The sequence below is a fragment of the Hevea brasiliensis genome, chromosome 17 (assembly GCF_030052815.1).
Source record: "Hevea brasiliensis isolate MT/VB/25A 57/8 chromosome 17, ASM3005281v1, whole genome shotgun sequence".
Classification (NCBI taxonomy): domain Eukaryota; kingdom Viridiplantae; phylum Streptophyta; class Magnoliopsida; order Malpighiales; family Euphorbiaceae; genus Hevea; species Hevea brasiliensis.
Window position 1 is genome coordinate 11,347,032 of NC_079509.1, and position 18,743 is coordinate 11,365,774.

Sequence of the window (18,743 nt, forward strand, 5' to 3'; positions counted from 1 at the left end):
AATGTTATGGTTAGATAAATCGTTATATGAAAATAAATTTATCATAAATTAATCAGTTGTAAAGCAACTATAGTTCACTGAAAGAGAGCTTGTTTTTTCTCCAGTTTGCTCGAGAATATCTGGGAATAAACTTCAAAAACATATCAGTGGTGATTACCCTAATATTGCCATGAGATCACTGTATTTCCGCATCAGAAAAATGGATCTTGAAAACAGTCCACCAGCTCGAAGCAATTTCTGCAATGAGAACAAAAGTGAATTCCTGGACAAAGAAGAAAAGAAAATCTCCACTTGCAATTTATATGGAAGAACAAATGACATATAATGAAAATCTGCTTTTGATGACTCACTTCGTAGTTGAGCAACAATTTATCAAACTATCAATTCTAAAAAATTTTAATTTCCTAAAGAGATGTGAATATCACTAAGTTTATCCAAGACAAGCTCATGAAATGATGGTATAGGAATAGATTTATGAATAAAATCAGCGAAACAGTTTGAGCAACTGTGAGAGATGAACACCAAACCTTGCTTCAAAACAACAAAAGGTAGGGAGATTATTGACGCTATTTATCACACACGTCATATCCCCAAGCATTTTCTTGTCTTGAAAAACAAAACTCAACCAAAAGTTCCATGAGGCATCCATAATTCATCTAAAACTACACAACAAAACAGAATCTGCAATTGAAATTTCCTTGAAACTCAATTCTGGATGAGATTGCATAGGTAAGGAACCTAAGTCTTTTATTAAAGATTTCTCTTTCCCAACAATAGATTGTTGAAATAATTATGCGATCATCTTAACTGATGAATTTTGAGTGAAATCATGAATGAAAGCTATTAAAGATTCAACCATACACATGTCACAAGTATACTCAACTCAACTCAACTCAACTAAGCCTTTATTCTAAAAATTTGGGGTTGGCTATATGGATTCTCTTTCTCCACTCTAAACGATATTAGGTTAAATCTTCAGGAATGTGTAATGCTTCCATGTCATATTGTACACTCCAAGTCAGTTTAGGTCTACCTCTTCTTTTCTTTTTATCCTCTAACCTAATGTGCTCTACTTGTCTAACTGGAGCCTCCGTATGTCTACGCTTCATATGATCAAACCACCTCAATCTCCTCAACTTATCCTCAATTGGCACCACTCCTACATTTTATCTAATATTCTCATTACGGACTTTATTTAGTCAAGTATGGCCACTCATCCACCTTAATATTCTCATTTCTGTAACTCTTATCTTAGATACATACGACTTCTTCAGTGCCCAACACTCACTACCATATAACATGACTGGTCGTATGGCTGTACAATAAAATTTTCCTTTTAACTTATTGAGAATCTTGGGATCACATAAAACTCCAGTGGCACGTCTCTACTTCAACCATCCGGCTTTGATCCTATGACTAACATCCTCCTCACATCCCTCATCTATTTGAAGGATTTAACCGGGATATTTAAAGTGATTACTTTGGGGCAGTACCACTCTATCCAAACTAACTCCTTTCTTATCACTAGTTCGGCCTTCACTGAACTTGCTATGCATGCATTTTGTCTTCGTTCTACTTAACTTAAAGGTCTTTGGCTCTAGAGTACTTATCCAAAGCTCTAGCTTTCTATTGACTCCTTCTCGCGTCTCATCTATCAGAATTATATCATCCGCAAATATCATGCACTAAGGGATACTCTCTTGTATATGTTTCGTTAATTCATCTAAAACTAATGTAAAAATATAAGGGCTTACAGCTGGACCTTGGTGCAATCCAACTGAGATAGGAAAATCTCTTGTGTTCCCTCCCACTGTGTGCAAAATAGTAGTTGCTCCTTCATACATATCTTTCAACACTTGTATATACCTAATAGATATCCTCTTTTATTCTAACACTCTCCATAAGACATATCTTGGAACACTATCATAAGCTTTCTCCAAATCGATAAAAACCATGTGTAGATCTTTCTTTATATATCTATATTTCTCCACCAAACTTCTAATGAGAAAGATCGCTTTCATAGTTGAACGATCGGGCATGAAGAAAAATTGATTGAGAGAGATAGAAGTGTCATGACGTAGTCGATGTTCCACAACTCTCTCCCACAACTTCATAATATGGCTCAAGAGTTTAATTTCCCTATAGTTTGAGTAACTCTCTATATCTCCCTTATTTTTAAAAATAGGTACTAAAATACCCCTCATCTATTCATCAGGCATTTTCTTTGAGTTTAGAATCTTATTAAACAATTTAATTAACCATGCCACTCCAATATCTCTCAAACACTTCTACACTTCAATTGGTATTTCATCGGGTCCACAAGCTTTATCCACTTTCATTCTCTTAAGTGCTTTCTTTACTTCTAAAGATCTAATCCTTCTAGTATAATTCACATTCTTTTCTATTACTCTGTATTCTATATTCATGCTATTACTACTTTGACTATTATTAAAGAGATCATCAAAATAATTTCTCCATCTTTCTTTAATGTCCTTATCTTTCACCAATACTTTTCCTTCTTTATCCTTAATGCACCTAACTTGATTGAGATCTTGACATTTGTTTTCTCTCCTCCTTGCTATTCTATAAATATCTTTTTTTCCTTCTTTAGTCCAAGTTTCTCATATAACTTTTCAAAGGCTTGCGCTCTTGCTCGACTAACTGCCTTTTTTGCCTCTTTCTTTGCTATCTTGTACTGTTCATATGCCTTATTATTATTACAATTATGTAATTTCTTATACTATTCCCTCTTTCTTTTCACTGCGCGTCGTAAGTAGAGGATGCCTCAACGTTTGTATCATTTGAATCCATATCATGAGGTATGACGAAATTTTTATGCTGGTTGTCATCTACCGCAATCCTCCTCCTTTATCCGGGTTTAGGACCGGCTAAGTACAAACTGTTTAGGTAGAGTTACACATGTCACAAGTATGCAAAAAACAAAACTTTTGGTTTTGTATGTGATACTCTTTTACTGCCCTTCTAGGCTTTTATCACAACTTTTGGTTACATTTTATGCTGACTGTCGCTGGCATAGACACCATTATCTTGATGCTAGACGTGAAATAGCTTCTGGATATTTTGAAGTAAAAACTCTATTACATCAATGCTTCTTACATCTATGTAGTATGTTTTAAAACCAAGCTTGGCAAAAAGCTTAAACATTTATTCATTTACCTTAAGAAATGAAAATTAACCTTTCATTTGGATCTTAATTGTGTAGAGGAAATGATGAGAAATTAAAGAGAAGAAATAGAGAGAAAAGAAGTGAAACTAATTTTTTTTCATTATTTGGATACCTTGCTAAAATAGGAGAAAAATAAAATTTTTCTGATAATAGAATTACTTAATTGCCATGAGTTGTGATTTTGTTATTACATAATATTAAGGGTATATAAGTAATTTTAATATAAATAGTATCTAATTTTCTCAATTTCATGTGAAATATTTTGGGTTAGTGAAGAGAAATTAGGAAATGTAATTTACCTCCCTTTCTTCTCATTTCTCCCATCTATTTGCCATTCAAATAAAGGAAATTTCAGGAATCACATTTCTCTTCTTTTCTTTTTCTCTCCGTTTCCCCCAATCCAAACAAAGGGTAATATTTTCAATGTATTTTCATGTTTTAGAAGAGATTTTGCTCTTTCAAAACCTTCCAATTAAAATAAAGCCTTAAATTCCAAGCAACTAGATAAAGAAAGAATATGCAAAACTAAAACATAGCGAGAAACTTTCTTCCTTAAAAGAATTGAATTGAGAATTCAAGTGATAATAGACCTACATGGATTTAGCATTTTATCTTGCTTTTCTAAATAAAAAGTTGTGTGCAGTGCTTACTACCACTTCAAATATATTATAACAAATTCCCTTTCCCGTGAATCTGGTTTACTCCTGTGGGTTCCTGTTAGTTCAGTCATTCCTCCTGCCCCTCCCACTTGTCTCTTCAAAAAATACATCCTATTTCAAAACACCCTTTCACTTATCACATGACCTATCAATACCAATTCTCCATTGGATTTAACTCATACTTCCTCTAACAAAACCACATCAACACTGTCAATCCAATCAAATAGAGATCTAGTTATCGTTGGAAGAATCAATCGCACATTGCAACATCCAAAAACACACATTGAAATCAAGACTCACCTAGACACCACAAGCCCAAAATAGTCAACTCTGGCTCTCACACACCATTCGATTTCCTAACAAAAAGGGGCTAATACGAGCACTCTCATGTTATGCGTGCATATTGAAATCAAAAGAATACAAAATAGAGTTAAAAATAATAATAATAATAATAATAATTTACCTAAATAAATTGCCAAGTTAAGACTAAGAGAATGAACAAAATTGTAGAGAGCGAGATCATACCATGTTGAGGGCCCACTTGTAAAAGGGAGGCGTGAGGCAAAATTTCATCCACTAGAATTATATAAAATGCACCAGGTAATACCCAGGAAAGATGGTGGAGTCACAATGGTCTCACTTAAATACCACTTTCTTAGATAGCATTTCCTAGACATGGACTTCATACAATCCTAATAGAATCAAACCACTAGTAAGTACCGTCTTCCCATAACACTACCACGGTACTAAGGATTTATACCACGAAGGCATAGATAGACAGGAGTCGTCACTCGGGTAATAACCGAGACATATTTAGTATTTCTTCTGAGGGTCATGGATGGTAACTTACTCCTTGCAGAGTTTCCATAACCGTCATTACCATAGCTCAATGTCTAGGTTTAGGATAGTAGGTATGTAAGGAGAAGTTGGTAGGTAACCCTTACGTCTAGTTTAACCTCGTTAATTCAAGTGCCAATCCTCTACTAATATTTTTAGAAGTCTTGTTTATTATTCATCTATTAAACTTTATCCTAAAAATGCAATTATAATCCTACACACACAAGTAATTCACAAAAGAGTTATTGTTTATAAACAATTTTGATATACAAGTAATTTCTATCTATGGGGTTGCTAATTATTAAATAATATTTACTAGATGATTAAAATTAATTTATTATTGAGAATTTAATTTACAAATAAATTCAATTTCAAACAACTATAAGTTTCTATTTAACCTAATTAATTAAATTTTCACCAAGTTACCCTAAGGATAATTAAACTAAATTAATTATGTACATGTGTAATTTATTCTAATATCATATAAGACCCAAACAATCACAACCTAATGAAGATTTCTAACATACAAATTTATTTTACAATTACTAAGTATTAAATTATATTTATTTTACATGTCAATATTAGTTTAATTTACAAACAAGATTAATTTTAATTTATTAAGTATTTATTTAAATTAATTATATATAAAAGTCAGTTAAATTAAAAATAAAGTTAATTTTAATTTACCAAATAAAAATCTTATTATTACTATATTTTCATGTCAACAATTATTTTAGAAATTTAGAGCTACTTCCTTTGTGATAATTGCAGTTGCCATTGGAGTAAGTTACCTTTAAAAAATTAGCTTCTCTTATAGTATGGCAATGATATCTCTGGCTTACTCCCGTTTAGTTCCACGTAAACTCTACGCAAATGCCCTCTTTGGTACTTACCTTAGGGCTTCAAGAAAAATCTTGCAAAAAAATCTTCTTGAAGAAAAAAAAAAGAATCAAAAGAATTTTGAATATATCTCTAAATCTCTTATAGCTCTAAAATATCTCTAAATAGCTATGAATTTTCTGAATCTTTCCTTTTTTTTTCCTCTCTCAATAGGGTATTTATAGGGTTTTGGGAAAGAGATGTGGTAGGATTTAGAGTACTAGGGTGATAAGGTTCAGATAACTTAAACAACTAGGATTAGGGGATTTGAGTGAAACTGGGATATGAATGAGATGTTTCAACCAATAGGAAGAGAGGAAAAGGGGAACGCACCAATAAGGAGTGAGGAAGAGAGTGGGAGAGAGAGAAAAATATATTTTCTTATTTTAATTTTTAAAAAATAAATTAAATGGGTTTTATTTAAAATTTCTAACTAGGCTTTCTTAGACCCATGGGGCCCAATTAAACTTAATTAGGTCCATTTAAGAACTACTCATATTAAATTTAAACAAAATAAAATTGTATTTAAATTTAATTTCCCAAAAAATCGTATTATTATTTTTTTTCAGGATCATACCACAGAATTAATAATTTAGCTCCATGCCTCCAATTATATCTTACAGTCATATAATTTTTCATCATTTGGTTTTCTATAGTCTCAATACACATACTCATCACAAAATAAGGGTCTACACCACTTCTCTTCATTGTGAACTTGAGAGTTCCTGAAAGCTTTCAGCTTATCAAGAGAGAAACCATAGAATCAGCCATTGATACAACAATATTAGGGGTTCACACAGGCAGAAGAGGGTTTTCCGGTTTTTGGGTTGCGTGCGGCCAAAAAAAATTTTAATTTCAGATTCTGGAAAATTGCAAAATAGTCCTCATCTGATTAATCTGATTTTTACCAATGCCTGGGATCATGAAGTCAATAGCCCGTTGTTAAACAATGAAAATTAATTTTATTTTTCACTAATGCCTGGGATAATTAAAAAGTATCATTTTAATTTTTTACTTCTTTTTCTCCTCTGCCAATATCCTCTTTTCTATTGACAAAGGGCATCAATAGCATTGATTGTGAGCTTATAAGCAATGCATGCTAATTCCCCAGTTTATAATGAACTTTAATTTTGACTTAATTTCAGGCAAAAAGCAGTTTTTTACTTAATTTCTTCTATGGAGCAAATGAATCAGAGAGAGTTAATCGTGAAGATATTAATCATATTATATATGTATATCGTGTAATCTATAGAAACCAGGAAGTTTCCATCTCCTATACAAGCTATAACTCGCTTGTCTGGTTCAGCCTGTGCAAGTCCAAGAGTTGCACCTATTGACCAACCAATCGATGCATATGGTAACTGACTCTGCATAGATTCCCAAATTCATATTCTTTTCTCTATAGAGCCTGGCATGTTATTAGATTTTCTTCATATGTATCCATGGTGACAGATTGCTTATCCACAGAACCTGTGGCAATTTCAGTTTCTGGCAATGAAACCATGCATCGCCTGCCTCAGCTAACGGAATCGTGTCACCCAACAACATCTTCTGTATGTGCTTGACCAGAACATTAACCTTCAAGTCCTCATTGAGCTCAGATTGCAGAGGAAGTGCCTCTGGAACACAAATCCGCTGGTAGTTCTCATATGCACTAGTGTTATGATCAAGTCTTTTCGCTGGTTTTTCAAGGAATTTTTTCAACCGTACGCGCCAAAGTACAGGCATGTTCGGAATTGTTACTCGTTCAGGTTCTGCAATAATAGCCTTCTTCTTATTGAATATCAATGAATGGCCAACACAGATCAAATCATAAAAACTTGGTCCTGCAAAGAGCGAAGCATCAGCGGTTTCCACAATCTCAGCACTGTAAAGAGTGCTTGCTGCGCCCCACTAAGTCCCATGAAGCGAGAGAAGTTCTTTGACACAAGGCCTTTTGCAACTAGCATGACTGCAAATGCATAGCCACAAGAACCTGCTAACTCTACAAAGGCATTGCGGGCTTTAGCAACAAGGAGTCTTGGTCTAGCCACTAGAACAGGCTTCTGCCTCAATCAGGATTTCTAGGGTTTTTGACAAAAAATGTGTAATAAAAAATATAAAATACAAAAAAAAGGTGAGTTTGAAACTAATTATGAAAAATGTGTGAATTATGCTGAGTTGAACGAGGTGAGTGCGGGATGCTAACTATAATAGCGTTTTTAAGGTCCGGACGCTATTCAAAATAGCACACGCGTCAAAAATTTGAAATGAGAGATGGACGCTATTTAAAATAGCGTCCAGCACTCCTTACAATAATAAAAAATTAATTAAAAAAAGTTTAAAGGTTGAACGCTACTTATAGCGTCCAACCCTTTTTTTTTTAATTTTTAATAAATTTATTTTATATTTTAAATAAAATATAAATAAAATTATAATATTATATATTATAATATTTTTATTATAAATATTATTTTTTAATTTAAAATTAAATTAAAATTTAATAAAATAAAAAATTAAAAAATAAATAATTAAAAAAATTTAAGAAAAGTTGAATGCTAAGTAGCGTCCAACTTTTCTTTAAATTTTTAATTATTTTACTTTATATTTTAAATAAATTAAAAATATTATTTTAATAAATAAAATTATAATAATTAATATTATATATTATATAATATTTTTAATTATTTTATTTTATATTTTAAATAAATTAAAAAAAATAAAAAATATTAAAAAATTATAATAAAAATATAAAATAAAATAATTAAAAAAATTAGACTATAAGTTGCGTCTAATTTTTTTTAAACCTTTTTAATTATTTATTTTTTTAATTTTAAATTTTTATTTTATTAAATTTTAATTTAATTTTAAATTAAAAAGATAATATTTATAATAAAAATATTATAATATATAATATTAAATATTATAATTTTATTTATTAAAATAATATTTTTAATTTATTTAAAATATAAAATAAAATAATTAAAAATTTAAAGAAAAATTGGACGCTACTCTAAGTAGCGTCCAACTTTTCTTAAATTTTTTTAATTATTTATTTTTTAATTTTAATTTTTTATTTTATTAAATTTTAATTTAATTTTAAATTAAAAAATAATATTTATAATAAAAATATTATAATATATAATATTACATATTATAATTTTATTTATTAAAATAATATTTTTAATTTATTTAAAATATAAAATAAAATAATTAAAAATTTAAAGAAAAGTTGGACACTACTTATAGTATCGTCCAACTTTTCTTAAATTTTTTTAATTATTTATTTTTTAATTTAAATTTTTTATTTTATTAAATTTTAATTTAATTTTAAATTAAAAAATAATATTTATAATAAAAATATTATAATATATAATATTACATATTATAATTTTATTTATTAAAATAATATTTATAATTTATTTAAAATATAAAATAAAATTATTAAAAATTAAAAAAAGGGTTGGACGCTACTTCCAACCTTTAAACTTTTTTTAATTAATTTTTTATTATTGTAGGGAGAGCTGGACGGTATTTTGAATAGCGTCCAGGTCTCCTTTCAAATTTTTAACGTGGACGCTATTTTGAATAGTGTCCGGACCTTAAAAACGCTATTATAGTTAGCGTCCCGCACTCACCTCGTCCAGCTCAGCATAATTCACCCATTTTTGGTAATTAGTTTTAAACTCACCCTTTTTCTGTATTTTGTACTTTTGATTACACCTTTTTTGTCAAAAGCCCGGATTTTTGCAACTGCCTCCACTGCTACTAGGGGTGAGCAATCGGTTCAAATCGAACCGAATCGAATTAAATTATGAAAACTGAATCTTCAATTTTAGAAACTGAACCGAATCGAAATTGGTGAAAAATCGAATCGAACCGAACCACTTTATTTCAGTTCGGTTCGGTTTAAATCGATCGGTTTGATTTTTGATTGATTTTTTAATTTAGACTTGATTTTCAAGTTATTTGGTCTAATTTTAACTTTGGTTTGAACCTACTAATCATGAATCAATGAAATTAAACAATTAATATATATATAATTAAATATAATTCATAAATTTTCCATAAAAATTAATTAATTCAAAAATCAATTCGGTTCGATTTGACTATATAAATCACTATTCGGTTCGGTTCGGTTTAATAGATTTTTTCTCTTCAAAACCGAACCGAACCGAAATAATCAAAATTTTTATAAATTAAAATCGAACCGAACCGATTTAATTTTAAAACCGAACCGATTGAACCGAATTGACTCGATTCGGTTCGATTTTTCGATTTGAACCGAATTCTGCTCAGCCCTAACTACTACTTCCAGGGCCATGTAGTTACTCATCCGGAAAACAAGAAAAGAAGAGGAGTATAAAACAAATTATACATTTAGAGATCAATATTTCTGAATTATAATCTTACATCGAAGAGAAGATGAGTGTAATAGGATCCTGAAAGAAAGTGGGATGAGGCATGGCCACCAAATAACAGCTAATGCTGATATAAACAGGCTTGCTTTCTTCTAAACATATTGTCATTGCTCTATCAATCTGTTCTTGGGCTTGGTCCAAACATCGATAATGGCATGCAATAAAACGAGTACAGAACTTTAGCTTCCAACCATAATGAGATACGCTCTAATTTTTACTGAAACCTGACAAGTAAGATCGTGGAGTGATACAACGCAAGGCACACCGCACACATATCCCACAAGCCCTTTTTTAATCAGATCCCACACGTATCCCACAAACCATTAATAGTGTTGATTTCTTAACTTGCAGTAATTTCCTCATTCTGTGTCTAATTTTATTGTAAGAAGTGAAATCCACCAAGATTTATAACTACAATCTCAATCTTTTTATATGCAGTTGAATTAAATGCCTCAGAGATGAAAGTGGGAGATACTCCAGGCAGTAGCTGGTTTATTCTTTTTTTCTAAGTAGGATCCAAAATATATATCTTATTGAATATAAATGCTTCTTTTTTTTTTATATTTTTTTTGTTTTTTTTTTTTTAAATTTAAATATATAAAATAATATTTTTTTTTTTTTTTTACTACTATAGCAAATTCTTTAATTTTTAAAAATTTTAACTCGATCGTAAATAGTTATTATTTTTAGTAAGCGGCAAATTTTGAAATAAATCGACAATCAAAATTATGATATATATGTTAATTGATTGAAAGAAAGACTAATCATCAAAATGACACTACTTTAGGTTATTCAAATCAATTTTAACTATAAGTTTTAAAAAAAAACCTTTAAAAACATACTAAAATTGTCAAAAAAAAAAGCCATAATTGTAAAAGTTAGAATTTTCTTTTAACATTAAGCTTTTAAATTACATATTATTATTTACTATTAACAAAATTGTTATGATTAGGATTTTTATCTATACAAGTAGTTTTAGGAATAACATTTATAATAAGATTAAGAATTGTATAAAATTTATCAAATCTTAATTCTAATGTGTTTCTCGAATATCCCACAATTTTATTATAAGTGACAGAATATTATAATATTATATATAGATATATTTAATTATTTTTATTATGAAATTCTTATTAAAAAGTTTGAAATATAAAAATAATAAAAATAAAATTCAAAATAATTAATAAAAAAATTAAATATTTCATTATTTTTATATATTAAAATTAAAAAAATATATATATATAAATTAAAATTATTAATAATCAAACACATGATCAATTCCCTAGTCTGTAAAAGATTAATTACACATGGAAGAAAAATGTTTACTCTTTGGATGAAAATAAATCCACCAGTAATGGGCCCTGAAATGACGGTACGATCCTTTTCTTCGATAAATTTTTAAGGTGAACTCGATATTCCACGTGGACATGTGATATAAATTGGTAAACTAATTGTAAATTGACACATACATAAATAATCTTTTTAAAAAATATACATAATTATTGGATAGTTATAAATTCTTGAAAACCATTTTATGTAGGATTGTTTATATACTATCATTGTTTTATTTTAAAATATATAAATATATTATATGAAAATGCGATTCACAAAAAACATGAGTTTAATTAATATTTCGATTTGAAGAAATAATGGACCAATTTAAACAAGTTCTCTCTAATTTTTTATAATTAGGATTTATTTATTATATCAAATTAAATCAAGTTATGGTTCTTAGTTAACTCCATCTATGTGTTTGACAATCATATTCTTTTTTTAATATACACTTCACTCATATTATTTTATTAAAAATTAAATAATTTATATTATTAAATTATTTTTAAAATTAATAGATTTTATTTTTTCAATGAAAGTTAAATAGGGCATCTAGTAAGTTAACAATTATATTTAAATAAAATTAATTTATTAACTAAAGTTTATGACTAGGCCACTAATCTCAGTAAAATCAATGTTTCAACGTCATCGAATCTAAGGATTATATTATGAATTGCGTGTTAATGAATGTCATGATCAACCATGCCACCTTAGACATTGATTTAGACTAGAGGACACATTTTTTCTTTTATCGAAACAGCGATTGATTCAAATTGATTTAGCAATAATTTTTTCATTTTCTGCAACGCCATGTGCCAATGTTTTTTTCCCTGTAAGAAAAAGGCAGAACACGCTAACTTGATATTATCGTGGGATTATTGTTAGGAAAATTATTTTTTTAAATATATTAATTAAAAAATATTAAGAAATAATTTTAAATTATATTTAATAAATTTTAATTATAAAAATATTAAAATAATAAAATAATTTTTTAAAATAATTTTTAAATAATATTTAAAATAATATATAAATAAAATATTTGAATAATTTATACATTGATTAGACTTGGACCAAAATTAAAATTTGACTACACCTGTCATTCAGGTTTGGATCTCTATTTCACCGACGAAAAAAAAAAAGCCAATACCAATTGAGATTGGACAGTGGTTGGACTAATTACACGTAATAAATTCTAAAATACACTTAGAATTTATTTCACATTACTATTAAAATTTATTTCACATTGCTATTAAAATTATCGTTGTTTAAAATATGTTAATAAAAAAGTATTAAAAATAATTTAAAATTAAATTTATAAATTTTAATTATAATAATATTAAAATAATAAAATAATTATTTTTTTAATAATATTTACAATAGTATTTTTTTTAAATAATTTTCATCCTATAATCACAATGCTAAATGAACACTCCAAAAATCAAGAGTTAAATGTTATCTTTATAAGTTTTGATAGGATAATTATTAATTTAATTCTCTAAATTAACATTTAACCTTTAAACAATGTATAATTATAGTTAAGTAAAAGGTTAATTTAATTTTTAAACAATATTAAATTAAATTACTCTTATTAATCTCATATCAAAGGTGAGTTTAGAGTAGTATTTTTTTACTCATAAAATATAAATATAAATTCTTCTGGAAATATAAAAAGTGGAGCCATATAGTAATTATTATAGAAATTACTAAAATTACAAGTAAATGAATAGTCTCCCCAGCTGGTATAAAAATGCAACTTCCCCTCAGGCACCAAACCAAAAATCCAAAGCAAGAATACACGTAGTATTTCCAACTTCATTTTGATATTACTCTATAATAGATAATTTTCTGCAAAAATGGAGAATACCACCACAAATGGGCATCTCAACAATGCATTGCTTATCAACAAAGGGCATCTCAACAATAGCCTGCACAGCATACCAAAACCAAAACCCTCATTAGCACCCACACTAGGCCACCACCTAGCACGCCGACTGGTTCAAGTTGGCGTCTCAGACGTATTCTCAGTTCCCGGAGACTCCAATCTGACCCTTCTGGATTACTTCATCGGAGAACCAGGGCTGAACCTGGTGGGGTGCTGCAGTGAGCTGAATGCAGGGTATGCAGCTGATGGGTACGCGAGGGCAAAGGGTGTGAGTGCATGTGCTGTTACCTTCACAGTTGGTGGTCTCAGCATTCTGAATGCTATAGCTGGTGCTTACAGTCAAGATTTAGCAGTAATTTGTATCGTTGGAGGTCCTAATTCTAATGATTATGGTGCTAAAACAATTCTTCACCACACCATCGGATTGTCGGATTTCTCCCAGGAGCTTCAGTGCTTTCGGGCAGTCACTTGCCATCAAGTAAACCCTTCCAATACTTGTCACTTGTGCACGTTATAGAATCAAAATCCTAATATTTTAAAAATTATATATATATATATATATATATATATATATATATATATATATATATATATATAATCCAATTCTGTTAGTTTATGAATTTTAATGCTAATCAAATTACTATTTAGTCTAGTGAAATTAATTAGTTGGTTCTTTTATTTTAAAAAATATAATATTTTGAAAAATATATTCCTAAATGAAAATGAAAGTTTGCTGTGTGGAAATTAATAAATCTAAATTTTTATTTTTTTTAAAATAGTTCAAGTATTTTCATTTAATTTTTTAGGCATCATTTTTGTGATTTCTATGTTGAAAAATAATTTTATTGAATTATCACCTTTGAGCACTTTGGAGATTTAATAGAACTGTTTAACTTTTTTACATAGATAAATTATATAATTGTCTATCAAATGATGAAAAACAAAGAAAAAATGAGGAGAAGAAGGATGTGAGGGCAAAGAAGAAGAAATAAAGAAAAGAAAATCGAGGCAATTTGGGTGTAATAAAAATTGAAGGGACTAAAGAGTTAATGAAACTAAATTATAGGATTAATTAATGTATTTTTAAAATAAAAAAATTAACTAATTAATTTTATTAAAATAAAATAACTAAATAATAATTTAATTAGTATTGATTGATAAAAAATTTGAAAAGAGATTAAATAGTTTAACATAATAAAATAAGAGAAGTAAATAGTATGTATTTTTTAAAATAAATAGATTAAAAAAATTTTATTAAAATATAGAGATTAGATAGTAATTTTCACTTACCTTAATTAATAAGACATCTTAAAACCAAAATCAATTATCAAATTCCAACCATAATTAAACTACATATAAAAAGATTGAGATTATAGTTATAAACCTTGGTGGATTTCACTTCTTCCAATAAAATTAGACAGAATGAGGAAATTAATACAAGAAATCAAGACTATTAATGGGTTTGTGGGATGTGTGCCTCTTAGTCTGTCAGTCCATGATCTTACTTGTCAGGTTTCAGTAAAAATTAGAGCATATCTCGTTATGGTTGCAAGCTAACTTTCTGTTTTATTGCAGGCCGTGATCAATGATTTGGACAACGCCCAAGAACAGATTGATGGAGCAATTACAGCATGTTTAGAAGAAAAAAAGCCTGTTTATATCAGCATTAGCTGTAATTTGGCGTCCATCCCTCATCCAACTTTCGTTCAGGATCCTATTCCACTCGTCTTCTCTTCCAAGTAAGATTAAAATCTGCAATTTTGCTTTCCAAATGTAGAATTAGTTTTATCTGCATCTCTTTTTTTTCTTGTTTTCAGGATGAGTAACCACATGGCCCTGGAAGTAGCAGTGGAGGCAGCTGCGGAAATCCTGAATAAGGCAGTCAAGCCTGTTCTGGTTGCTGGACCAAAACTCCGAGTTGCTAAAGCCCGCAATGCCTTCATAGAGTTAGCAGATTCTTGTGGCTATGCAATTGCAGTCATGCCAGCTGCAAAAGGCCTTGTGCCAGAGAACTTCCCTTGCTTCATTGGGACTTATTGGGGCGCCGCAAGCACCCTTTACAGTGCTGAGATTGTGGAAACTGCTGATGCTTCACTCTTTGCAGGACCAATTTTTGACGATTTGAGCAGTGTTGGGCATTCATTGGTTTTCAATAAGAGGGCGGCTATTATTGCAGAACCTGAACGAGTAATAATTCCAAACATGCCTGTATTTTGGCGCGTACCATTGAAGATCTTCCTTGAAAAACTAGCGAAAAGACTCGATCATAACACTAGTGCATATGAGAACTACCAGCGGATTTGTGTTCCAGAGGCACTTCCTCTGCAATCTGACCCCAGTGAGGACCTGAAGACTAATATTATGTTCGGGCACATACAGAAGATGTTGTTGGGTGACATGATTCTGTTGGCTGATGCAGGCGATGCATGGTTCCAATGCCAGAAACTGAAACTGCCAGAGGGTTGTGGGTAAGCAAATCTGTCACCTTGATACATATATCAAGAAAATTTATTAATTTACGAGGCTTTATAGAGAGAAGAAAATGAATTTGGGAATCTGTGCAGGTATGAGACTCAGCTGCTATATGCATCAATTGGTTGGTCAATAGGTGCAACTCTTGGGTTTGCACAGGCTGAACCAGACAAGCGAGTTATAGCTGTTATAGGAGATGGAAGCTTCCAGGTCTCCATAGATTACACATATATAATATGATTAAATATCTTCACGGCTAACTCTGATTCATTTAAGGCAAAAATTGTCTTTTTTTCCTAATTAAGCATATGCACGGCTTGCAGATGGCCCCACAAGAAGTGTCCACAATGCTTAGATGGGGACACAACAGCATCATATTCTTGATAAACAATGGTGGATACACAATAGAAGTTGAGATTCACGACGGTCCCTACAACGTGATCAAGAACTGGAGCTACGCTGGGTTAGTTAAAACAATACAGAATGGGGAAGGCAACTGTTGGACTACCAAGGTAATGAAATAATTTTTATTTTTTCGGCGGACATATGCGAGACTTCAGATTCCCACTTTCCACAAAATTACCATGACCAACATGTTTTTTAATTATAGGTTCGTTGCGAGAAGGAACTAATTGCAGCAATTGAAACAGCCATGGGTGATAAGAAGAACTGCTTGTGCTTTATAGAGGTGATAGTTCACAGGGATGATACTAGCAAAGAGCTGCTTCAGTTTGTTTGCAGGCTTGCTGCTGGCAATAGTCGACCTCCCAACTCTCGTTAGCGTCTGCTTATTCTGAAGGAAGAGATGCTAATTCAGTTTGTGTGGACACTACCATAAATGATGTCAGATCCAGACAGTAATTTCCCTCTTAAATATTATTTTTGGCTTATAAAATTATAAATAATGTCCTTTTAATCATAAATTATAATTTAGTGATACGCTATAAAATTAATGCTTCATTTTATCTTACAGAACAAAATATTTTTTTCATTTTCTAATTAAGTGTAGATGCAGACTTAAATTTACAGGGGCCTAAAATTTAAAGGCCCTCTTCCTAAAATGTGAGAGAATAGAAAGTAATAAAAACACTTTTGTTAAAAGTATGAGTAGTTTTATTAGTTTGTCGTCTGACTTAACATTGAGATAAAAATATTTATATTTTAAAATAACTTTTATCAAATTTTGATCGATTTTTCAATATCAATAACATCGCATTAAACACACACTTTCTAGCAATTTTAAACTTTTAGTTCAAATTAACTCAAAACTTTTAATAAGTCGAGAAATAGTAAAACAATATATATTTAATTTTTAAATATTAAAATTATTCATTATTTTTAATAAAAAAAATTCTAGAAGGAATAACAAAAACCAGAAAACCCATGTCATTTCATCTTTATCTCTTGAAGATCAGAGTTGGAAGGGATAACACTGATTAATAAATCATGGACGTTAACAAGCTCATTGGGCCACCCCCAATTTGATTGAAAATTGTCGTTGAGCACAAAGTTACAACAATGGCTTTGTAGTGCAATAGTGAAACAACAATGCCTGCCGTGGATGTGGAATATTAAGCAAACAGTATCATCAAATTACAGACTTGCCATGATTCGAAGCTTCCCTCAAAATTAACCTTTCCCAATTGAATTTAAATCAAAAGTTTTGGGTTGATTTGAAAAAAAAAAACAACTTAAAATTGACTTTATTTGAACCTGTTCAAAAGTTTAAGGGCCTATTTTAACTTTTTCCCAAATTGAAATTGCAAAGCTAATTACATGGGTAGTGGCGTACTTCATGATGCAAGGCATGTTTCGAATGGTGTCTCGCCGTTAATTACGTGGGCAGAGGCATAAAAGAATGTTTTTTTTTTTTTTCTTGTGGCTTTTATGTCCTTTTATTGCTCTCCTCTCCTCTACTGCTCTTTTTCCTTTTTTTTTTTCTTTCTTTTTTAATATTTTGAGTTTGTGTAATGAGATGAGAGGATTGAGACTTGCAATCGAATAACATAAGTAATTCAATATACTCAACACTACACATCAATCAAGATTCAACTGTGAATGGTTTAAATTTCATATGTGAGCACAAGTGGGCCAGGGAGGGATTTGCTGATTATAGAATGATGAGAAAGAGATGCAGCAATTTGGGTTGTTCCTAGCCAGGAATTGTGAATATATGCAGGCTACATTCCAAGTCATTGCATAAAGAATACAAGGATAAAAAAGCATAAGTGGCATTCTTCATGCTAAAATCAACAACAGAGATATCATAATCTGGAACTGAACAAAGAAACAGAACCAGTGAGGCACAAAAATTTACATATGGCCCAAGTTTTGGGGCATCCATCAAGAGTGAAACTGAAGTACTTGGAGAAAGGTACAAGCTATGCAGGGCCACAAGTGTATCTAGGTCCTCGACTGAGCAAGGTGAAGTAAGTCCAACAGTCTTTTTTGAATCACCAGTTAACCTAATGGTAATTTGGAACTGGGAAACAGACCCTTCCACTGGATGATTCTATTTGGAGATCTAGAGCCTTCAATTCACCTCTAGCGCGTTTTCCAGCCAGTGCCTACTACTAACTCCTAGCGGACTTAGCCGTTTTCTGTGAAATAGTTGCTTTGGCTATTTATAAGATTGGTACAAGTCAAAACTAGAAAGCCACTTAGTCACCATTGGTCAAGAAAATTACTGTTTGTCGTTTTGCTCAGTTGTAATTGACATATATTGGCCAATGGGGCCTATATATCACAGCAGGAAAGAGTGAATGGATTCACAGATTGGAGACACGTGGGCCATTCAACTATGGATTTCAGGTGGAGGTCCAATTATTGTCTTGCCTCTTTCAAGGTAACTGCTTGGGAGCGTTGAGCCTTGCTTTTTCTTGCCTAACTCATCAGCAAATGTAAGAAAGAAAGATGGGTTCTAACCTGAAGGTGCTGGTCAACTTACAAGAAATTGTCGTGCCTGTTTTCAAGAAAGAGATGGAGAAATTTAGCAACCAAGAATTTGAACAGTGAAGATTTACATGCCAAAGTCTCTGTGATATTTGTTTGTCCGTAACTTTTGCTAGAACAAACATGCAATATACGCGCCAGAG

At 30.5% G+C, this 18,743-nt stretch overlaps 1 protein-coding gene and 1 pseudogene across 1 annotated transcript; one reads left to right on the top strand and one right to left on the bottom strand.

Annotated features, from left to right (window-relative positions):
- Positions 1 to 175: 175 nt before the first annotated feature.
- On the bottom strand, positions 176 to 10,325 carry LOC110650286 (pyruvate decarboxylase 1-like; annotated as a pseudogene).
- A 2,753-nt stretch (positions 10,326 to 13,078) lies between these two features.
- Positions 13,079 to 16,601, top strand: LOC131175539 (pyruvate decarboxylase 2-like). The gene is made up of 6 exons (XM_058140094.1): positions 13,079 to 13,654; positions 14,752 to 14,915; positions 14,994 to 15,644; positions 15,741 to 15,858; positions 15,972 to 16,160; positions 16,259 to 16,601. Exons 1-6 carry the CDS (start codon positions 13,148 to 13,150, stop codon positions 16,427 to 16,429), a joined length of 1,800 nt encoding a protein of 599 aa, XP_057996077.1. The 5' UTR covers positions 13,079 to 13,147; the 3' UTR covers positions 16,430 to 16,601.
- Positions 16,602 to 18,743: the final 2,142 nt, after the last annotated feature.